The sequence below is a fragment of the Heterocephalus glaber genome, unplaced genomic scaffold (genome assembly GCF_053883595.1).
Source record: "Heterocephalus glaber isolate CG9 unplaced genomic scaffold, H.glaber_assembly_v1.0 deba00001118, whole genome shotgun sequence".
NCBI classification, from domain to species: Eukaryota; Metazoa; Chordata; class Mammalia; order Rodentia; family Bathyergidae; genus Heterocephalus; species Heterocephalus glaber.
The window spans coordinates 2,711,314-2,734,865 of NW_028258196.1; the positions used below are offsets into that span (position 1 = coordinate 2,711,314).

Below are 23,552 nucleotides of genomic sequence, written 5' to 3' on the forward strand. Positions count from 1 at the left end.
GATGAGATCCTTAAAAGTGTATTTTTTTTTTTTCTTAAAGTACAATTTCTACCCAATCGCCTGAAGAGGATGAACAGAGGCCATAGAGATACTGGGTCAGAACCAGGTGGCCAAAGACAAAGGAATGGATACCTCTCCTCTTCTGTTTTCTGTTCGTTTACTTTTTGCAGACAGCCTCACTATTCAGCCTGGCCTCGAACTCAGCGATCCTCCTGCTCAGCCTCCTAAGTGCTGGGATTACAGGAGTGTGCCACCACGCCCCGCAGTTTTAAAACTCTGGTTTTAATTGGGGGGAACGGGACAGGAACAACTTTCCTCTCTGCTTCAAGAACCAAAAGAAAGTTGATAGATAATAAAGGTAATTATTAGGAAAAGGAATAGGACAGCTTCTTAAATAACCAAGGCCCTGACTCAAAAGCGGCCGAAGAACTATAATTCTGCCTTCTGCGTCTGTGCGCAGCCCGCCACTCTCTCCCCTTCCCCCCACAATCCTCTGCGAGCCGCAGCGGAAGAGCCTATTGGTTGGAAGCGCACCAATGGGAGGGCGTGTTACTGGCCTGCGCTGGCTGAGGAATAGGTGAAGCGCTGTGGGCCTAAGAACCCTAAATCTCGGGTGGTGTGGGCAAGATGAGCTCCATCGGAACTGGGGTGAGTTTGCCTCCGACGGGGAGGTCTGGTCGGTGGATTAGAGTGCGCGTGGGAAATTTGGGAGGTCCACGCTGGGGAGCTCTGCCCCGGAGCGCGCCGGGGCGCCTCTGGCCGGGGGCCGGTCGGGGCCATCGAGACCTGCCGTGCGAAGTGGGTCCCGGCCCGAGTTCGGGGCGGCCCTTCCGGCGCTGCGCTCGCGGGCGCGAGCTTGGGGCGACAGCGAGGCCGCAACCACTTGGTGTTGCTGAGTCACGTTTTTAGCTGCTGGGGGAAATCGAAAGTGGAAACCCGTGGGTCCTGACGTGTGTGAAGGGTTCGGTCCTCCCTTCGCCCCTTGAGAGCCCCCAAGGCGGCACTGCAGCTTGGGTTCCACGTCCGAGACCACGGCCGCCTTCGCGGGAAACGGGGCACTGCTGACTCACAGGCCGGCCTGCCCTGCGGTGCAAAGGCCCCTGGATCTGAAAGGCTGGATCTGATGCATCCTTTCAGCTTTTCTTTTGTTCCAGCCTTTCCTGTTTCAGGCATTGGTGCTGTAAACGTGTAAGTGCTTATCTAGGGACTTAACTACTTCTGACTGTCAATAAGACAAATGAGGATGTCGGAGTTGGACTTCTTAACCTGTTAGGCTACTTTGTTCAGCGTATTGCGTTTGTGAAGTCTTTTCCACCGGTCTTTGGAGTACCTGATCACTTGAGTTCACTCTTGTTGGCTCTACAGTTCATTTTCCACGAGAAGCTAGAGTGATGCTTTGAACATTTAGATCATGTTGCCTCCCCGCTTAAACTCATTGCATTTAGAATAAAATACTGCTCCCTAGTACCTATTTACACCCACTGCAGCCTGAAAGCCTGCCAGAGTTCGGCTCTGCTCTCCTTCGCTGGCTTAGTACACTCTGTTCTGCACTTATTGCGCTTAGAATGTAGGTAGGTGGTGACCTTATTTCTGTTGCTTGGTTGGGCTATGCTAGTTGCAACTATAAGGTCTTTGTATCAAATGCCAGGGAGGCGCATCCTCGGTATGCTGAATGGATGCTTCCTTGCCACTGAGTTCTGACTCAAATAGAACTGCCTCAGCAGGGCTTTCTTTGATGAAGCACCCTGTAATACTATCATTTTACTGTTTGGGGGTTTTTTGGTTTTTGAGACAGGGTCTCTAGCTATGTACTTTAGGCTAGCCTTGAATTTAAGCTGGAACTTCTGGCGACCCTCCTGCCTCGGGCTCCCAAGTGCTGGGATCACAGATGTGCGCCACCACGCCCGACTGGTTTTACTGTTTTATTTTCATTACCTTTTCTGGTTTAGTTCTGTATCTATGCCTAGATTTGTCTGACTGGATTAAAAATGAAGTTTCAGTGCCGGGGATTTTGCTCTGGTTTGGCCGCCTGCTGCGCAAGCTCAAGGATCCGACTTCGATCCCCGGTACCCCCCACCCCAAGTTTCTTTTTTTTTTTTTTTTTTTTTGGTACCGGGGATCAAAGTTTCATTTTTAATGAAAGTGCTTTGTAAATAAAAAGGGGAAGAAGGGTTAAAGGGAGGAGAGGAGAATAGGAAAAATAGAAGCAAGATATATCATGTACAGGTACAAATTCTGTGATGAATGTTTTGCTTTAAAAAATGAAGTATTTCATGAATGAATGATTATCTTTGTATTCTTATTTAGTGACATATATAGTAGGTGCTTTGGGGTGGGGGGAAGGGTCTCTCTGTGCAATTCAAACTGGCCTTGAACTCACTGTGTAGCCCAGGCAGGCCTACAACTTGCAGTGATCCTCTTGCCTCAGGCTCCTGAGTGCTGGGATTGGACGTGTGCACCACCATGCCCGGCATAATAGGTACTTATTAAAAATAAGTGAATGTTGGGCCGGGGATTTAGCTCAGTGGTTCTGCTGCCTGCCTCGCCAAGCACAAGGTCCCAAGTTAGATCCCCGGTACCAAAAAAAAAAAGTGAATGTTAAATGCTTTCACCAGCATTCTTCACTTAGTGGCACAACTACAAATTTGAATGTTCTGACTGGGCTGGGGATGTGGCTCAGTCGTATAGCACAGGTCTTGCATGTGCCAGGCCCTGGGTTTGGTCTCCAGCACTGCAAAAAAAAACCCGAAAACAATAACAAGTTCTGACTTTTGTTTCTGTCATCCCATCTTAACTTTAAATTTCCTCTTTTTCCCCCCTTGGTACCAGGGATGGAACTCAGGACTCTGCGCTTGCCAGCAGGCACAGCACCACTGAACTACATCTGTAGGCCCTGTTTTTTTTTGTTGTTTTTTTTTAGTTTTTTGTTTGTTTTCTATGGTATCGGAAATTGAACCCAGGACTTTGCATTTGCTGGGCAGGTGGGGTGCCATTGAACTACATCTCCAGCCCTTAACTTTTAACTTTTTAAAAGCTGGGGATGTAGCTCAGTGGCTTCACGCCTGCCTGGCAAACACAAGGTCCTGAGTTCCATATCCATACATCACCCCCCCACCCACCCCCACCCCGTGTACCAAAAAAAAAAAAGTTTGGGATTTGGGTGTGCTGGCACATCCATGTAATCCCAGCACTCAGGGTGAGGTAGGAGTATTGCAAGTTCAAAGCCAGCTTGGACAACACCGTTGAGACCCTGTCTCGAAAGAAGAAAAGAAGAATTTTGTGTCCTATGTGAATGAATTTCTGATCTCCTGTGATTTGGATCTGTTACTTTTCAGTAGCGGAAATCTGAATGGTGTAACTTTTCCTCAGCCACTGTTTCTTCCTCTTCAAAGCATTTGTCCTCAGGCTAGAACTCATTCCTGATGCTTAAAACATTTAGAGAATAAAGCAGCTTGTATGGTTGTTACTATCAAAGACATGTTGTAAGCTTGTTCTTGTCCTTTTCTTAATAGTATGACCTGTCAGCCTCCACATTCTCTCCAGATGGAAGAGTTTTTCAAGTTGAATATGCCATGAAGGCTGTGGAAAATAGCAGGTAAGAAACATTGTTTTACTTGAAATTAATATTTTAACCAAGTACTAAATTTATTTTGTATACTTTTAGTAATTAAGCTGTTTCTTTGACACAAACTAGTATATGCCCTAAAATAATCTCAACTTAGTCATTTCCAGTTTTCTTTCTTGGCCAGATCTTTCCCAGGAGCACCAGTCCTGTATTTCCAGTTGATCCCACTTATATAGGCATGTCTAAAATCTACTGCAAAAACCACATTCATAATCGTCTTTGCCAGCTCATTTTTCTTTTTGAAATTCTGGTGGTTTTTTTTGGTACCAGGGATCAAACTCAGGTCCTTGGGCTTGCGAGGCAGGTGGCGGAACCACTGAGCTAAAACCCCAGCCCTGAAATTCTTGATTTATATCATTGTTTTCCGTGGCCCTTAGGTTTGTGACGTTGTCATCTTTTACTTCTCATCCACCTTATGTTTTAAATGTCCTGTGCAGTTGTCCACATGTTCATCTCCGGAGTTTTTCTTTCTTTTTAAAAAATTCTTCTTTATTGATGCACCCTTGCTTCAAAAGGTGTAGGATCACTGCCTTTCCTGAGTTGAACTAGTTTCCTTTCTTCTTTTTATTTTTTTCCAGGAGCAGGGATTGATTGAACTCAGGACCTTGCGCTTTTGAGGCAGGCTCGGCACTACTGAGCTAAATCCTCGGCACTGTGTCTTTTTTTAAGTAGTGCACTAAAATGATTACTTCATACCCCTCTAATGTCTCGATTATTAGCTCTTGACAAATTTGAATCTTTCATTGAGAAAATTTTGTAGTCACATTTATGTGTTTTCAAATCTGAAGCAGCTTTGGGATGAAGTAAAAGACTTTGTTTTTTGGGGTTTTTTTGTGTGTGGAAACAGGGATTGAATTCAGGACCTTAAACCTCCGGCCCAGTAAAGGACTTTTTTACATTTCTTATTTCTGGAGGGGGTCATGCTGTGAATTGAATGTGGGGCCTGTGCATGCTAGGCAAGTGCTCTACCACTGAGCTATTCTCCTGACCCTTACAATTTCTATCATAACATCTCATTCAGATTTTTTAGGTTTTTTTTTTTTTTTCAGATACATATAGGGTGTTAGTATTTGGGCTGTTTTCTCATTACAGTGAAAACCTTTGGAATAAAGATAGAGCAGGAAAATGGTTTTAATGTTGGCAAAGCACATGGAGCAAATGCTGGTTTCTTTGTTGGTGGTGGTGGTGTTTTGGGGAGGGGGCTGTTGTTTAGTCCAGGCTGGCCTTTTGAACCCAACTGTGTAGCCCAGGGTGGTTTTGAACTCACAGTCTTCCTTCCTCAGCCTTCTGATTGCTGAAATTACAGGGACATGCTACCATGCCTGGTTCCATTAGTATTATTAATATGAGATTTTTATGAGGATAGAGAGTCACTTGTCTTTGCATGGCTGGCACATAGCAAGCCCTTAGTAATTAATGAATAAATGTCCCTTACATGCCATCTTGAGTGGCAGAAAACACGTGAATTTCTAAAGGTTTGTGGAACATTTAAAAAATTTTTAGCAAAAAATATTTTAATTTTTTTTGAATTTATAATGAAGGCAATGTATTTTGTGTTTAAATGTAGTTTTTTTAGTGATATTGGTACTTATCTGTTAGTATCTGATTGTATAATAGAAAAAAAGGCTAAGAATTTTAGGCTGATATATATTTGTCATTGTTTACAGAAGTGATAGAATTCAAATTTAAGAAAAAATAATCTCAGCAACTTGGGAGGCTAAAGCAGGAAGATAGCATGAGTGTGAGGCCAGCATGGGCAAAAGGAGACCTGATCTTAAAAAAAATTGGGGGGTTTTGGAACAAGGAGCTAGAGAGACTAGAGAAGTTAACAGTTTTTCTCTTCCTCCTTTGCATTTTTGTATTTTCAGTGATGTGAAATACTTGACTAAGAAATCCTAAGAAAAATACTGCAGATGTATTTTGAAACCATCTGTAATTCTGAAAATGGAGGACAGGCTATGAAGAACTACTCAGGAATTTGTTTTCTATAAAATATCTTTAAATATCATTTAAAACAGTCACATGTAAGCAACCATAAGGAAGTATTTTTAGAAAGTGAAACCCTAAAAATGAGCTTTTCCCCTTGTGTATTTGGGATTTCTTGGTTCAGTCCCATGCGTACCAACTTTTTGGTGCTGGGAATCAAACTCAGAATCTTGAGCATGGTGAACATGTATGTCCTTTTTAAGTTTGTTTTTCATATTTTCACACCACATTTGGTTGAATTTGCAGTTGTATAGAGGACTAACTATATTTACAGTTGGAAGGTCTTTTTAGAAAATATTCTAAGGAAAGGCCCAAAGACCTATCATTAGGTATTTGTTGGCTGGAACAGAACGTTCTGTCATTGATGTGCTTCTCAGTTTTTGGCGTAAAGACTGAACCCAGGGCTTCAATGCTTGCAGGTGTTGCTAATCCCCAGGTCCTGCCGCACTTTTTCAGGCAGGTTGGTGTGTGGTGTGGTGTGGTGTGTGTGTGCTGGGGTGGAAGCCTCAGCCTTGAACATGCTAAGCAAGCGCTCTGCTACTGAGCTACACCTCAGCCAACTGAGGGGAAAAAGTACAGGGTTGGGGTTATAGCCCAGCGGTAAATAAAGCACATACTCTGCAGGCACAGGACCCTGGGTTCAGTCTGCAGCACCAAAAATTAGAGCTTTAAACACAATTACATATTAACATTAGTAACTTTTTTTTTTTTCGGTACTGGGGATCGAACTCAGGACCTTGCACTTGCCAGGCAGGTGAGATGCCACTGAGCTAAATCCCCAGCCCATTTTTTGTATTCTTATGAAAATAGTCTTGGCTTTATGGACTCCCTGAAAGTGTCTCAGGCATCCCACAGAGTTTCCAAACTACACATTGAGAACTTTTACTTTAGAATACAGATTTTTTTAAACTTGAGGAAGGTGTATTGGAATGATCAGGGAAAGATTCCTGAGGTGGTAGAGCTTAAGTTTAAGACACAGATAACTTTACTTCAAAGACACTGAGGCAGAAGTGCTCAGTGTGTTGAGGTGGCGGTGAGGTTAGAGTCAGTGTGTGGGCTTCACGTACCAGGGTGTTGGATAAGCTGTATGAGCTTTGCCACTTTCTCAGAGCTTTTACCCAAAAAGCTGGGCAGAGTTTAGACTGGAGCGAGGGGCCCCTGAATGCACCTCAGGTGTGGAGGACAGGGTCTGAGGTTCTGTCGAACTGGCACGTGTGCTTGTTCATCTTTGGGAAGAAGCACCGTGGTCTCGTCAGACCGCGAGAGGCCTGTGACTGATGCAGTTCCTCCACCTTTGCTGTAGATTATCATGATGACAAAAGAAAATCAGGCTAGAGATGAGGCTGTCAAATTAAGAGAGGTGGATTGAAGAAGTGGAAAAAATATTGTTATAATCCTGGAATTACAAGGACCCTAATGCTGGTAAAGTTATTAGAGAGGAAGATGTGGGCCTAAGAAATTGTGAAGAGGGCCAGGGATTTAGCTCAGTGGTGTTCTGGCACCTGCCTCGCAAGCACAAGGTCCTGAGTTCGATCCCCGGTACCAAAAAAGGAAATTGTGAAGAAAAAAGTCAGTAGTACATAGTTCAGCATGGGAAATGAAGGAGAAAGTCAAGGGATTAGAGCTTGGTGATGCTATTACCAAAAAAAGAGTTGAGAGATAATTTTACCCACAAAACTATAAACATTTTTTATACTTCCCTGTTGGGTTTTTCCTGATCAGAATTATTATTATTATTATTTTATTTATTTATTCTTTTAGACAAGGTCTCACCGTGTAGTTCAGGCTGATCTTGAACTGTGTAGTCCAAGGTGGCCTCAAACTTGCAGTAATCCTCCTGCCCCAGCCGCTCAAGTACTGGGAATACCAGTGTATAACCCTATGATCTCAGAATTACTTTTATTAAAAAGGATAAAAAGTATAAATTAACTTTTTTTTCTTTTGGTACCAGGGATCGAACTCCGGTCCTTGCGCTTACGAGGCAGGCAGTAGAACCACTGAGCTAAATCCCTGGCCCTTAAATTAACATTTTAATATTGAAAGAGCATCATATAACTTCTCCAACTTTTACTTGAGGTTAAGATCTTTTTATCTTGATTACAGCAGAACATTTTATTTTCATAGATTTCTATTTCATAGAAGCAATACATTTATTATAGAAAAATTGGAAAAAATGAACAAAATTAAAGAATAAATCAATTCCTCTACCCAGATTGGTCACCTTTTTTGTTTTAGTTTGTATGTAGCCTATTTTCTTAGCTTTTTGAGACAGGGTCTCACTGTGTAGTCAGTACATTTGCAGCACATGATGATGACATTCCTGGTGTGGAGTTGGTACATCTTCATTCCTTTCCCCTCCCTTTGCTACCCCACCTCCAACTCTTGGTCCCTTTCCCTGTCACCACATATCGATCTCCCTTTTCCTGTTATCTGTCTTTTATCTTCTGATGGACAGCACTGAACATGACTAACTTGCCAGACACTGTGCCATATTTTGTTAGCACTGTGTAAGTTTCTTTATTCAGTTGTTATGACAGATTTTTGAGGAGTGTTCTTTTTTTTGGTACTGGGGATCGAACTCAGGTTCTTGCGCTTGAGCAGCAGGCAGCGAAATCACTGAGCTAAATCCCTGGCTCAACATGAAAACTTTTTATACAGATCTAATTTATTTAAAAAAAAATTATTTTAGATCTGTTTATCACACTTTGGGTTATTTTTCTAGTTTTTAAATGCCTTAATGTATTTGACATGCTTTAAATGTTACCTATCTTGTGATTTGTTTTATTAGGAAGTTTCTTTCTTAAGTTAAAAAAAATTTTTTTCTTTGTTCCAGTACAGCTATTGGGATCAGATGTAAAGATGGTGTTGTCTTTGGGGTAGAAAAATTAGTTCTTTCTAAACTTTATGAAGAAGGTTCCAACAAACGGCTTTTTAATGTTGATCGGCATGTTGGAATGGTAAGGTCACGTTTTAAAATGTTCCTCTTTGTCCAGTTTCTGAAGTAACAATTGCATTAAAATGTGATTTTAAGAATTCATTTATTACATTAATGTTGAGGTAGTGGATCATTGAGCAACTAGAAAGATAATTAGAATAACTGAGTTACTAGGTTTGAACAGTTTACTAAAATAAAGGTTAATCAGCCCATAACCTGATTAATGACAGATGTGGAAACCAAGTTACCTTAAGGAAAGAAGTGGGGAGGCCAGTCATGGTAGCACGTGCCTGTAATCCTAGCACAGGAGGCAAAGGCCAGGAGGGTCACGTGAGTTTGAGGCTAGCCTAGGGTAAATAGTTCTTGGCTGGCCTGAACTACATGTGAAAGTACTCTGTCTCAAAAAAGAAAAGGAGAGGGTGAGGAGTATATAGAAATGAGATCATGATCCTATGGATCATCAACGGAGGTGATACAGAGAATCTAGGTTTTTGTATCCTTTGTTGGGATAAGCAAAGATGTTATACTCAGAGAACATTTATAATAAGGTAGAGCAGCAGAAAAAGTGCTCCACACAAGCACACACTAAGCCATAGATACACTACTGGTACATACAGTACTGAAGTCACCCTATGTAGATGGCAGACTTCCTTCAGGAAGAACTACTGTAAGGAAATGGGTTTCTAATACTGCTACCTGGAAAGGCAAGGAAGAAAAGGAAACACTGTGTGCTAGTACCATGATGTGAACGCCACATAAATTCTTTTTCATCCCTACTGCTGAGGTTAACCCCATTTTTACAGCAGACACGCACAGGTGGGGAGGGAGTTCAAGTTTGGGTTTCCTGTTACTTCAGAGCCCCTTTTGTAGCCTCACCCTGTAGGACCGCCTGCATTTCCTGATAGATTTGCAGCTTTTAAATGAGATGCAGTTTACATAAAAAGGATTAGTGAAATATAAGTGATTATATTTTCTGAACAGTTTTTCTCCTGACCAGATTTATTATTGCCAGTGAAACTGATAGGTCTTGATGAAACTTGCCAGACTGTAACCTAGCTAGCTGGTCTGGAGGTAAATTTAAAGCCAGGAATCTATGGCATTCTTTATACTTGGAAATTGGCAAAACATTAAACATTGAACTCAAAGGGTTTTAAGGCATAATGTCCTCTCCACAGCTCTCATCTTCAAAGTGAATGGAGAATTATGAGACTTTAGAGTCTACTGGTTCTTTATACAGTTGTTGTGAAGTTCAAAATAATTATGTAAAATGCTTAACATGCAATGTGTGTGGAATTCTGCTTTCAGGAAAAAAGAAATTTAAAGATTCTAATACCACTTTTAGATTCTGTAAATGTAATCTAGCCGTTTCCAAGCTTTCTTGGTTCATGGTTCCTTAGTATCAAAAGGTTTCTGTTCATGGCTTCTGTAGATCAAAAATACCTTATACCTAAGGTTTTATGAAGTAATTGGGTTCAAATAACTTAAACTTTGTTTTAAGAACAGTAGCTGTTTAGGAAAAAATATACAATGAAAGGAAAATATTTTTAAAGATTACAAAAATTATGTTTACTAATGTGTTTATCAGATCAGATGGCTGTTCTTTATTGGGGTTTTTTTGAGACAGGGTCTCAGCATGTAGTTCAGGCTGGCCTTAAACTGTGTAGCCCAGGATGACCTTGAACTGCTATCAGTTCCTCCTGCCTCAACCTCCTGAATGCTCGGATTATAGGTGTGCACCACCATGCCTGGCATTCCGTATTGATTTTTGCATAGTACTGTTGTTTTTTTTTAAATTTCTTAATTTTTAAATTTTATTGGGTATCTCACTATATTGTCCAGGCTAGTCTGAAACTCTTTTCTTTTGGGTACCGGGGATTGAACTTGGGATCTTGTGCTTACGAGGCAGGCACAGTGTCACTGAGCTAAACCCCCAGCCCTGAAACTCTTGATTCTCCTGCCTCGGCCTCTTGAGTGCTGTGATGATACACTACAGGTTCTCAAAGGTTTCATGGCATCGAAAGGAATGTAGTAAAATAACAATGTAAAACCGACTTCTCTTTCCTTCCAAATTTAAAATGTCCCCCACTACCTATAGTTTCCCTCCAGTGCACCAGGATATCTGACCACACAGTGCAGGAATTGTAGATCTAAGCCACCAATTTTGAACAATTAACAGTCGTATTTTAGTTTTTCACTGTGGTTTATTAGCTAACAGGCTAAAAATCATCTGTAGTTGTGCTTTTTAGACCAAAACTTAGTAACTTTTTGAATATAAAACTATTTAAATCAAGCTTTTTACAGTGAGGTGGAGACTGGGGAGAGGACTGTGATAGGAATATTCCTTCTTAACGTGACTGATAAGACAGAGTCATATTTGTGTACTTTTTGTTCTGTAACAGGAATATGCTTATTAAATTGGTACCTCTTTTTAGGCAGTAGCAGGTTTGCTGGCAGATGCTCGTTCTTTAGCAGACATAGCAAGAGAAGAAGCTTCCAACTTCAGATCTAACTTTGGCTATAACATTCCACTCAAAGTAAGTTGATAACATATTGAGCTTCTTGAGCAGTAGTATTGAGCAGAAACGTATTAATAAGCTCTTCTTCCTCACAGCATCTTGCAGACAGAGTGGCGATGTACGTACATGCTTACACACTCTACAGTGCTGTTAGACCATTCGGCTGCAGGTAGGAACTCTGAGATGCTCACAGGTCAGATCTGTACCGTTAGATATCTATCCTTCCTCAGCATGTTGTCCCTTTTCATATGCTTAAAAAGACAAAATCTTACTAAGAAATATAGGAGAGATTAAAAGTACACATAAAAACTATTTGAACAGTGAAAGGGATTGTACAGATTTAAAGTGATGTAAACTAAGAAACTCTAATTATGACTTTTCAATCTGATGGCAGTTAATTCTCTGGCATTAATTCCCTGATCATCTCAGGAAACTGTAAGCTGACAACACCTCAAGTTGACATTAAGTAGTTAATTATACTTCAGTAGTCTTAATTTTATCTGATACCTTTAAGCACTCAGGTAAAATGCTCTTAAATGGAATTCATTAGTAACGAAGCCATACATAATTACATTTCATGATTTTTTTGAGTCTCACTCTTTTTTTTTTTTGGTACCGGGTCCTTGCACTTGCAAGGCAGGCGGCGGCGGAACCACTGGGCTAAATCCCTGGCCCTCATGATTTTTTTCACAGGAAGAAAATCTGTTGGGGAGGTGAGGTGCTGGTATTCTCACTTTTCTTTTTTTTAGTATTCTCACCTTTGGTGAAAGTGGGGAGTCAACTGCAGCAAGACCTGGAATGGGATTTCCAAATACGGCTTCTGCAAGGAGACCTGTCATGACTAGATTTTCCTGAGAAGACTTTTGAACTAGGCAGACGTGCTTGATCAAAATAAAGCACTGTTCAAAATCTTAGTGCTTAGCTCTAGTCCCACCTTTTGAGTTTACAGTGAGCCATATTAAAATTACTCAGACAGACATATTAAAGAAAACCTGTATTTTATTGTGCTGACACTAGGGTAGACCTGAGAGATAATTTTTTTTTAGTACCGGGGATCGAACTCAGGACACTTGCAAGGCAGGCACCGGAACCACTGAGCTAAATACCCAGCCCCACCTGGTAGATAATTTATTATTAGTTATTACAGTTACTTACTCTGAAAAACTCTGCTTTGACTATATAAAATACCTTTCACTTTTCACCTTTCAGCTGAGCTCTGTGGACACCAGTTACTTTTCTGCTATTTTTCAGGCTGTAAGAACATATGAGTCAGTCATAGATGTGATTACCCAGATGAATAAAACCTTAGAGGTGATAGCAGTATGTCCTGAGTATCCTGGGGCAACAGACTCTGGAACGATCTTTTCCTGGAGGTGGCAGTGAAGTGTTGTGAGGTAGGCAGAATGGATGAAGAGTATTTCTAGCAGAGAGATGGTGTAAAACTATACACACACCATTCAGATATATAAAGGTAGGCAAGTATACTTGCTCTGCAGAGTTCAAGGGTTAGAAATACTATTTCACATAGCATGGTTAAGAGTTTCAATGAAGGAAATGGTGAAGGGTTTAAATCCCAGGGCTCAGGCTGAAGCAGGAAGATCAGCATGAGTTCTACCCAGCCCAAATTAGGTAGTGAGACCTTGTCTGAAACAAAAAAAACCTTGAAGGGTCTCAAAATGATGACAGTCACGTATTCTGAAAGGCATGTCTCATGACATTCTGGAAAAGGGAAAGGAGTAATTGAAATGGTGAGTAGATAATTGTTAAAATATTTCCCACGTGTGAAATTACATGTAAGATGGTGCTGATTTCTCTTCCCTAAAGCACATATCACAGTTTCAGAAAATCAGCAATCCCTATGATCATTTAATAGCTTAATTTTAATTTATGAGCATATAAAAGAGTAAAACATTTTTTACTGCAGAAAAATGACTGGAGGAATACTGGAGAACAGAAAAAGGTTGCCAAGCTTTCAGTTTTACTTTCAGTTTCCCTTGACTTTGTTTATGCCTAGGTCAGGTTTTCTCCTCAGTGGTGCTTTCCACCTATCCCGACTCCTTTCTCCGCACTGCTGCCTCCCAAGGGTAATTTCATCAGGAAGTTTAATTCTAAACAAAAAAGGCCACAAAAATTTTGATGGTATGGGCTAGTTTTTATTTGAAACTAACCAAAGTACTCATTATACATATCTGTATATCTTTATCTATCTTTCTATAGATAGATATGTCACTGAGCTACATCTCAGGCCCTAAGAAAAGTGTTTTAAAGTCCTTATTTTTCTGTGCAGTTTCATGCTTGGGTCTTACAGTGTGAATGATGGTGCACAGCTGTACATGATCGACCCATCAGGTGTTTCATACGTGAGTGGTTTTGAATTATGGTAAATTCTTCTGTAGTTTAATGGTATTTCATTAACATTTCTTTCATTTTAATTACAGGTTTGCTTTTTTTTGGTTCTGGGGATCGAACTCTGGTCCTTGCCCTTGCAGGGCAGGCAATGGAACCACTGAGCTAAATCCCTAGCCCAATTATATGTAATTTAAAAACTAATTAGGAAAAACAAAACAAAACAAATTAGGGCCAAGGATTTAGCTCAGTGGTTCTGCCACCTACCTAAAGCGCAAGGTTCCTGGTACCAAAGAAAAAAACCTAATGAGAAGAATGTTTTGTTTAGGTTTTTGTTGGTACCGGGGATGGAATTCAGGATGGAATTGCCAGGCAGGTGTGGTTCTACTGAGCTACAATCCCTCACCGTATTTTTTTGTTTCTTAAATAACCTATGAATGCAAGGCAGGAAAAATTTGTTGTTTTCAATAGTATTTATACATACTACATAGTAAAATTTGAATGTGATTTTTCATTACTATGAATATTAGCAGTGTCTTTAAAACAGAGTATATGGCTCAGTGTTTTGAGTTCCTTAGAAGCATGTAGAAAGCCTGGAGTTTGAACCCCAGGACCACTGGGGGAGGGGAAAAAAAATAAAGGTTCTTCTAGAGTGAAGCTTGATATTTTAACTTTTTTGAGCTTCTAAATATTCACGAGAAGGTGTCAATATGTTTTCCATACTTACTTTTGAGTCATTTAACACATTTTCATTAACTTATATAGAAAAAGCTGGTTATTAAATGATACTGGATAATATATTAACTGAATGATTATGTGGTTTTTATCTTTTTTAATAGGGTTATTGGGGCTGTGCTATTGGCAAAGCCAAGCAGGCTGCAAAGACAGAAATAGAAAAGCTTCAGGTAATATATATTTAATGTTTGAGTCTTCTAGAAATGAAGATTTATCACCACAGACTAAACTTCTTAATGTAAGGATGTAGTGCAGCTTGATACAAAGAACAGTTTTCTGAAGCTGGTAAGTGGTTAAATAAAAAAGCTGGATGGCTGTTAAAAACCTTCATTGCAGAAAAGTACAAAACAACTAAGTCCATTCATGGCTCCCTAGCTTTAAAATTGAGTTCATGTTACAGAATCAATTGCAATAAAAAGTTAATGTTTGTCCCATATCATTTCTTTGGCACAGAGATTTTATGTCCTTTAAGTTTTATATTACATGTCTAGCTGTGCTTGAGTACTTCTTACTCTGTTCCTAGTAGACAAACCACGAAGCTTGTCCTGTTAGAACTACCCATTATTCCCCAACAGCAAGAAGTTCAGCTTTTAATGTGAAAATATTTCTTAAAAGCCCAGCTTTCCTTTTAGCAGTAACAGAGTATTTGCTTATCAAAAAATTTGCCTAAAGACAAATAAACTAACCAGAGTTTTTTGAGACAGGATCTAGTGATGTAGTTGAAGCTCATCTTGAACTGTGTAGGCCAGGGTGGCTTCAGATTGTGGCGGCCTGCTTAGCTGGTACTGCAGGTGTGCACCAGCAAGCCTAGGAAGATACTGTTTTCAAGTCTGCTTAAATATAATCTTTGTATGATGCAATTAATTCACTAAATGTAGAACTTTACCAGTAAAGGCAAACTTTTTTCCTTTTCCCTTCAATTCTAATTTAATATGAAAAATGTAAATATCAGAAGATGTAAGAATATTATAACCTCTAGACTGTTACTTTCCCATATTTTATCTCTATTTTCCCTGAGTTTTTCCAAAGTTGCAGACATGACACCGCTTCAGTATTCACCTTAAAATAACAGCACTGTCATGCTGAAATTGCAGCTAGCAGTCTATGCTTAAATCCACCTACCTCAATCTCAGCACTGTCTTTTGTAATTGTTTTTCAAATATGAAGGATTTTAAAAAATTAAATTTACTGGTATAATTTGGATATATATAACGATCACTTTCATCATATGGAATTTGTACCTGCACACGATATGTCCTAATTCCTATTTTTTTCTATCCCTTTCCACTCCCTTCACCCCCTCTTCCCCTCATTTACGAAAGCTTCATTTTTTTTCTTTTGATACAGTATTCTTAGATCTTTTAATTTACCCTCTCCCCTCCCCATTATTTTTAAAGTCCACATCAGCTACATTATTTCCTTGGGTTAGTATTCTTAAATTCAATGTTACAACTTCTGTTATTGTTCCTTCTTCCTCTGGAGACACAGATTTGAGCATCAGGACTTCTAAATTCAAAACAATAAAAATAACTGGGTATGGTAGTGCACACCTGTAATCCCAGCCCTTGGGAGGAAGAGGCAGGAGGATCATTGTGAGTTTGATGCCCGTCTGAACGATATTAACAAACCTGGCTTTGTTTAAAGATGTAGTTGAATCACATCTCAGTATCTTTGGCCCTTGCTCGTCCCCCTCATGCATCCAGAAGAGAAATGCTAATTTCTACACATAGTGAGTGTGAGGCATTTTAAGAATGCTTTATTCTGCTGGGGATTTAGCTCAGTGGGACTGCGCCTGCCTCGAAAGCGCAAGGTGTCCTGAGTTTGATCCCCCGATATGGGGGCGGGGGGCTGCTTAATTCTAATACAGACAAGTTTTTGGCACCCCACATTTTGGGGTTGGGGAGTTTGAGACAGGGTCTTGCTGTATAGTTCAGGCTGGCCTTGAACTTGCGGTGATCCTCCTGCCTCAGCCTCCCAAGTGCTGGGATTATAGGCATGCACCACCAGGCCCAGTCTGGTGCCCCAGTTTAGATTTGCACATTTTACTTATTTTTTTCAAAATCAAACTAAGAACCTGTTAAATCTTGGTGGTTTTTACCAAGCTTTCTCTGGTATTTTGCATTTTTGTCTTGAATATATTGTCATGTGGTCCAACTTTATTCACTCCCATTTTGCTAAATTTTATGGTAGGTATTTATGGCTTGTCAGCATTTTATTACCCTCAATTGGCCATAAATGCCAGGCATGGTGGTGCATGCTTGTAATCCCAGCACTTAAGCAGGCTGAGGCAGGCTGATCGACACAAATTCAAGGACAGCCTGGGTTACTACATAGTTCAAGGCCAGCCTGAACTATACAGGGAGACCCTATCTCAAAAAAAACAAAACCAAACAAAATGGCAAAAAAAAAAAAAAAGGCATCTGGGTATAGTGGCACACCCTGCAGGAGGATCACAGGCCCAGCCTGGGCAACTTAGTGATTTAGCAGGATCCTGCTTCAAAATAAAAAATGGCTGGGGATATAGTTCTTTGTGCAGGGCCGGGTTCAATCCCCAATAACACCTCCCTACCTGCACCAAAAAAGTCAGATTTCTTAACTGATTTTACAATTCCAGGGCCTGCCTATGAGTAGTCAGAGGGCTTTGGATCTTTAAAATTTTTAATGCAAAATTAGTGGTACCAAGGGTTAGTGAGAATATCTGTTTTGGCATATTAATTTAAAAATGTTAAAATTATGAATCAGAACACTTAGAATCTGGTCCTTTTTTGGATTTTTTCTTTTTTTCTTCAGAAGCAAGCCATCACAAATAAGATTTTATTTATCACTATTAAAAATCTGGATTTTAAATAGACTCTTAGACTGGTGGTTCATATCCATCAGCTCGTTCAACTCTAGCTCCAGTCTCATCTCCAGTAGCTTTTCCAGAGCTACTACCTTCACCATGAAGCTCCATGAGTTTTCCCAATTCAAACTTGGGCTTCTTCAGCATTTTTACTTTTCTGACAAAGACATCATGAACAGGATAAACAGACTGGCAAGCTTTTTCTATGTCTTTCCCAGTGCTGTCTGGAATCAACTTATTTACCACTTCCTTCAAGTCATTTGTCTGCACCTCTCGGGTCATGATTTCCATCATCTTCTTCCAGATTTGGCGGACCTGCTGGTGCTGAGCATAAGAGGTCTTCTGTATCTGATTGTTCCTTTTTTTAGTAAAACCAACACAAAACAAAGAAGCAAATAACCATCGGTAGTCTTGACGTCAACATGCGCTTCGATCATGGTCTGCTATTTCTTGACCATGGAACACACTTTGTCACGGGTGAGATCCATACCATGGAAGTTAGGCAGTTTTTGCCCTGAACATCTTCCGTAATTAGCTTGAATTTTCTAAAGGCAACTTCATCGTTCTGCAGATCAGCAAGGCTCACTTCAAACACACGACCTTTGAGCCCATCAGATGCAATTTTGGTTCCTTGAGTTCTGGTGACTAGTGTTTTTCCAATATTTCTTATGTTGAACATAGCCGGTGCCTTCACGTCATACCAGTCTTTTTTAGAAAATGGGTCAACCACTTTCTTCCTGGCTCCCTTTTTGCCGCCTTTTGTAAGGCGCTTGTTCTTGCCCACTGCCATGGTGCTGCTCAGAGAGCCAAAAGGGCCCTTTTTTGGATTTTATGTTATTTTCCTTGGTTGTAGATCTAAGACTCTCAGGAGTTTGGGTTATTACTAATAACAAGTTGTGAACAATTATTCAAATGGGAATTCATACAGTTGTGACTCACAATTACTATACTTTTTCTGTAGATGAAAGAAATGACCTGCCGTGATGTTGTTAAAGAAGTTGCAAAAATGTAAGTTGAAACTTTGCTTTTACCATCCATAAAAATACCACACTTAAACTTTTCAATATAAATTGTAACTGGCTGTTTTGTTTGAAAATAGTATAGTATAGAATTTTTAGGAGATGAATCTTCATTAAGGAGAATATCTTGTTTTGGTGGTGGGGATTGAACTAGGGCTTTTGCATGCTCAACATGTGCTCTATCACAAGCAGCAGTATCATTAATGCAGTCAATTACATTTTTTAGTCATAATAAATGGGATGGGAAAATCCAGCTTTGGAGAAAATAAATTGGAGTTTAAGAGTAGCATGATATAGTGGATCGTTAGGAATTCCAAAAGTTTCTATAATAGTTAATATTAGATTGCCCTAAAGAAAGTTTACACACTTGTAATCCCAGCACTCAGGAGGCTGAGGCAGGAGGATCACTGTGAGTTTGCAGCCAGCCTAGGCTACATAGTAAGTTCAAGACCAGTCTGAACTACATAAGGAGACTGTCTAAAAAGGAAGTTTACAAACTTTATCTCTGTGTTTGGTGTTGGGAATGTAAACTCAGGATTCTCACACATGCTGAACATGTGCTCTAATATTGCACTGTATACCCTCAGCCCCACAAACTATTTTTATTGTAGTGTATAGCCAATTATTCCTACACACAGTCTAATGAAGTTGCCTCATTTATGTAATCTCGTGTTTCTTCAGGAAAGACTTGCAAGTTTATCACAAAAGCTCTTTTAACAAGATGACAAGAGCAATATTTCAAAATTTAAAAGCAGCTTAAGTTGGGCATAGTGGTGCACTCCTATAATCTCAGCACTCAGGAGGCGGAGACAGGCAGATCATCAGTTCAGAATTTGGCTGGGCTACACAGCAAGACGCTATCTCAAAAAACCAAATCTGAACAAGCCAAAATAAAACAAAGGCTAAGAAAACCTAGAGTACAATGTAACAAGTTTTAAAACTAGTAACTAACAACAGTCAATAAATACACTTGGGTTATTTTACCAAAATAATTCTAGATCCAAAAATGCAAAGGTATTTTATATATTAAAAGTTATCACAGGCCAGAGATTTCACAGCACCTGAATTCCACATCATAGTTACATGAACTAGGTCTAGTGAGTTGATTTGTAGTCCACTGGTGACTCACATTTTACATAGGTACAAAGAAAAAAATCCAGATGCTGTTAAGTAATATAAAAATACTCTTTGGGGGGGGGGGTACTGGGGATCGAACTCCAGACCTTGCGCTTGCAAGACAGGCGGCGGAATCACTGAGCTAAATCCCCGACCCAAAAGTATTCTTATCTTTCAAATTGATGGTTTCATCTTAATTCTCCACCATTCCTACCACCAGTTTCCTGTCTTCCCTCATTTTTTAGCTTAAGTTAGAAGCAACCACTTTTTAAAAATTTAATGTACTATCTGTAGATAATAATAAAATATAGAAAAAACATATAAAAACAATTTGACAACAAAGTAGAGAATAACAATGGTTAATATACTGTATCATGACTATTTTTTGAGACAAGAGTCTCACTATATAGAGTTCAGGCTGGCCTTGAACTCTCGGAGATCCTCCTGTGGCAGCTTCCTGAGTGCTAGGATTACAGGCGTGTGCCACCATACTTGGCCTGTATCATGATCTTAAAGAATGGCCAGCATGTTACTCAGTACAAGTCATAGACAAAAAGATTCTCATTTACAAAGAAGAAACAAAAGAACAAAACTTTTTTTAATATAAACAACCATTCTGTCAGCAGCAAGTAACATTAGGACTACCTAAGAAGTATTATCATTGAATTGTACCATAGTTTAACATGATAGACGGAATAGATTCTTTTAGAACCAGTCTTTGAAGTTATGAAGTCAGCCCTCACCACCTGTTTATATTTAGGTATGATGGTTGACTTCTGTAGGTCTTTGTAGGAAAGCCATTATTTATTTAAAACACTCTCCAGCAAGGCTTTAGAAGACTCTCCAGTGCCAGGTGTGGTAATGCACGCCTGTAATCCCAGTACTTGAGGCTGAGGCAGGAGGATCACCTTGAGTTCAAGGCGGCCAGCCTGGACTACACAGTGAGTTCAAGGCCAGCCTGAACTATATATAGCAAGACCCTGTCTCAAAACAACAACAGCAACAAAAGACCCTCCCCAAAAGGAAGATGTGCAAGGTAGTGGTAAAGCTCTGACATTTAACTGAGCCAGAGATTTTGCTCAGTGGTTCCGGTGCCTGCCTTGCAAGCACAAGGTCCCGAGTTTGATCCGTGGTACCAAGAAAAAACCACATTTAACTGATACTTTCTCTGTTTTACTTGCCAGTGCCTCCTCGTTTCAGTTTATAACATACTACAACGTGAAAGCCAAGTTAGGTGACATCAGTTGTAAAATAGAAAGCTAAACTATCAAAAACAATTAGTTGGCTTTAAAAGAATTTTTATTCTTTTAACTTGCAATAGAGATCATCTTGACTTAGGGATTTGAGTGCTGGGAGTACAGATGTGTACAACCAACGCTGTCTCCATTAATTGGCTTTTAAAGTATTTGTTCAATGAACAGGAAAATAAAATCCTGAAAAAGGCACACTTCTTAATGTCCTTTTTCCATTTCAATCTGTGTTCCTTTCTAGGTGTCTTTTAGAGAGCTTTCAAATACAGCATCAAAATAAACAGAACTTGAGTTGTACAGGATAGTCAGTATCTGTATTTCGTATTTCATTGTGTGTACTCTGTCTCTTCTAATGTTTATAAGACTTGAATGTGTATATAACTGTAAATAACTTACATTGAGGAGCATTCTTGCCAAATAATTTGTCCTTTTCTGTTCTAGAATTTACATAGTACATGATGAAGTTAAGGATAAAGCTTTTGAACTAGAGCTCAGCTGGGTTGGTGAATGTAAGTTACTTTTGGATATTCACCTGCTCTAGGACTTAACTGTGCTACCTTTACATCTGTTTACCACTGGTTCCCTTTTAAAACAAAGCCAAAGTATAAATACCAGGTAATCCAATGAGGATAATGTACTGCTTAATAAGTGATGGAAATTATGAACAGCTTATTTCTTGAAACATCTCATGTAATATCCATTATGAGGGGATTTTTTCGGTACCAGGAATTGAACTCAGGACACCTTGCACTTGCCAGGCAGGCATGGCAGCACTAACTACACCCCCTGCCTGCATTACGTGATTTTTATACTGAGAAATCATTTTTTTCTTTCTAGCATGGTTAACTATAGGACTTTAAGGCTAGGCTATTTCTAAAATTAATCATATTGTAAAGTAGTGCTCAAGATTTATAAATCATAATTTACTGAGCTCAAAGCATCTAGTTGTATTACTCATAGTACATGTTTACAACCTTAGACAAGTCATACCAACTGTAGATTACTAGGTAAGATTGTATGGTACTACAGACATCATACAGTCCTCATTTTTAACTCACTTAAATATGTGTCTCAATTTACAGTAACTAAAGGCAGACATGAAATTGTTCCAAAAGATATAAGGGAAGAAGCAGAGAAATATGCTAAGGTAAGCCAAAGCATAAGAACTCTAGCCAGAATCATGTACCGTAAGTTATACAGGATGTGATAGTGTGCAACTCAAATGTTTGTAAATCATGGGTTTGCTGTACTGAATTCAGTAAAAGGGAAATTTGGTTATTTCTATTAAAAGAATGAAGAGTTGAACTTAGGTTAACTCTAAGCTACAATGGAGATAAAGTTGCCCTGGTTTGAACACATGATTTGGTGAAAGTTCCAAGTTTTTCAGGATATTTAATGCTTTCATTTGTGTATGTCTGACTGTATCTGTCAAGGATATAGTCACTGGTTACTACAGCAAGATATACTTATCCTTTACTCGGGTATTCTAAGGCACTGTTCATTTTCTAGTTTTATACAAGTATTTTTAATGAGCAATACTTATTGAGCTGGCTGTTAGCCACAGGTGTGAAATGTAACTATTAAAAATTGAATTTTAGGGCCGGGGATTTAGCTCAGTGGCGCCGCTGCCTGCTTTGCAAGTGCAAGGTCCTGAGTTCAATCCCCAGGTACCAAAAACAAAAAAAACTGAATTTTAAATCTTTTCTCTTAACAGGAATCACTGAAGGAAGAAGATGAATCCGATGATGATAATATGTAACATTTACTTTAGCATCTGTTCTGCTTTACATTTCTATGACAGTCCCTTGTAACTACTTAGCCCCTGGATTATACATATCCACTGCTCAATTTTCATTAAAGTTTTGTCTTGTAACAAGTGAAGTTTGGTTGATATCTGTTTGACAGAACTGGGCATAGCTGAGGACATTTACTTAATATTATAGACTTACGCCTTAATCAGGTATATCCCACCAGTTTATTAGGGAAATAAATGAAACAGTTGCCCACTTCCGAACTTTATAAAATGCCTGTTAGTCATCAGGCAGTTAGTCTTTAATATATGTAAAAAAGTGTTCTCAATTTCAGAAGTCTCACAGTTATAGGTGGGGACTGTGGAATGTAACTGGATCATGGGGCACTGTACTCATCACAAAGCTCATCACTGGTGAGTTTATAGCTGACTACTGTTAGAAGGTGAGGCCTGGTTAGAATAGGAGGGAAACTGGGGGAATAAGGAGTGTATTGTTGTCTCTAGCTCCTCTTCTTCCTCTCTCTGCTTCCTGCCCATCATGAGATGAACAGCTATCCTCCACCTGGTCCTTCTACCATGCCATCTTTGCAATGGAGCCAGCCAGCCATGGATCAAACGCATTGAAACTGTGAGCCAAAAATACACCTCTCTTAAGTTGCTTCTGTTGGGTAATTTCTTTCCAGTGAAAGGAAAAGCTAATAAAGAGTCAGTGTTTTTGTTCTTTTCCTTTATTATTGTGAGTAGGAGGAGTTTGAAGAATCAATAAAGTTTCTATATCCTGTCACTTAAAATTAAATAGCCTTTAGGTCCAAACTAAGTAATACATACAGGGTAGGGGTACAGTTCAGTGGTGGAGCACTTGCTTGCTTAGCATGTGTGAGGCCCTGAGTTTGCTCCCCCTTACCATGCGCAAGCACACACACATACACATATGTGAAAGTGCTGTGTAGAGAGAATTGTTCCTACATGAGTAAGCTTAAAGGAACAGGTGTTACAACCTGAACAGCAGTACTCACAGCAGAAACAGATGATTTGAACTCTGGCCAAGTATACATTCATTATTGGGTTTATGCATATTTACTCCATTCAGACTTCTCCTCCAAAGAAGGTACTGATCACTGAGTTTAGCTACAAAGTATTGCTGGACTTTGTGCATCTGTGTAGTTAAAATAGCAAATCATTATACTTGAATAGCTCACTATGATACAACTTTAAACCAGTATTATTAGGACTAACACAGTAAAAATCTTTTTACAACTGATATGTAGCAAAGATAAAAAATACCCAAACAATACTAAATTTTTAGTTTGTTTCCAGACAGAAGACCACTATGCCTAAGCTAGTCTATGATCAGTCCTATACTAAAGTTCCAAAGTTTGACTAGCACACAAATCATGTGTAACTGTGCTGTTGGTGTAACTATTCTTCAGTT

The 23,552-nt window shown here is 39.6% G+C and overlaps 1 protein-coding gene and 1 pseudogene across 3 annotated transcripts; one reads left to right on the forward strand and one right to left on the reverse strand.

Moving 5' to 3' along the window:
• Positions 1-466: 466 nt before the first annotated feature.
• Psma3 (proteasome 20S subunit alpha 3) lies at positions 467-22,251 on the forward strand. 2 transcript variants are annotated; one of them, XM_004871101.4, is made up of 11 exons: positions 467-648; positions 3,513-3,595; positions 8,445-8,568; positions 10,979-11,080; positions 11,158-11,231; positions 13,350-13,422; positions 14,248-14,313; positions 17,947-17,993; positions 20,812-20,879; positions 21,453-21,517; positions 22,085-22,251. In XM_004871101.4, exons 1-11 carry the CDS (start codon positions 628-630, stop codon positions 22,127-22,129), a joined length of 768 nt encoding a protein of 255 aa, XP_004871158.1. In that variant the 5' UTR covers positions 467-627; the 3' UTR covers positions 22,130-22,251. The 2 variants fall into 2 exon arrangements, with proteins under 2 accessions (XP_004871158.1, XP_021104877.1); XM_021249218.2 differs by lacking the exon at positions 467-648 and adding an exon at positions 839-1,188.
• Positions 16,704-17,914, reverse strand: LOC101704219 (small ribosomal subunit protein eS1 pseudogene; annotated as a pseudogene). The gene has a single exon (XR_015450912.1). The product of XR_015450912.1 is annotated as a small ribosomal subunit protein eS1 pseudogene (transcript).
• Positions 22,252-23,552: the final 1,301 nt, after the last annotated feature.

Coding starts and splice junctions, on each gene's coding strand:
- Psma3 (XM_004871101.4), top strand. CDS start 628: ATGAGCTCCATCGGAACTGGG. Junction 3,596..8,444: donor AAGGCTGTGGAAAATAGCAG/GTAAGAAACATT, acceptor TCTTTGTTCCAG/TACAGCTATTGGGATCAGAT. Junction 8,569..10,978: donor TTGATCGGCATGTTGGAATG/GTAAGGTCACGT, acceptor ACCTCTTTTTAG/GCAGTAGCAGGTTTGCTGGC.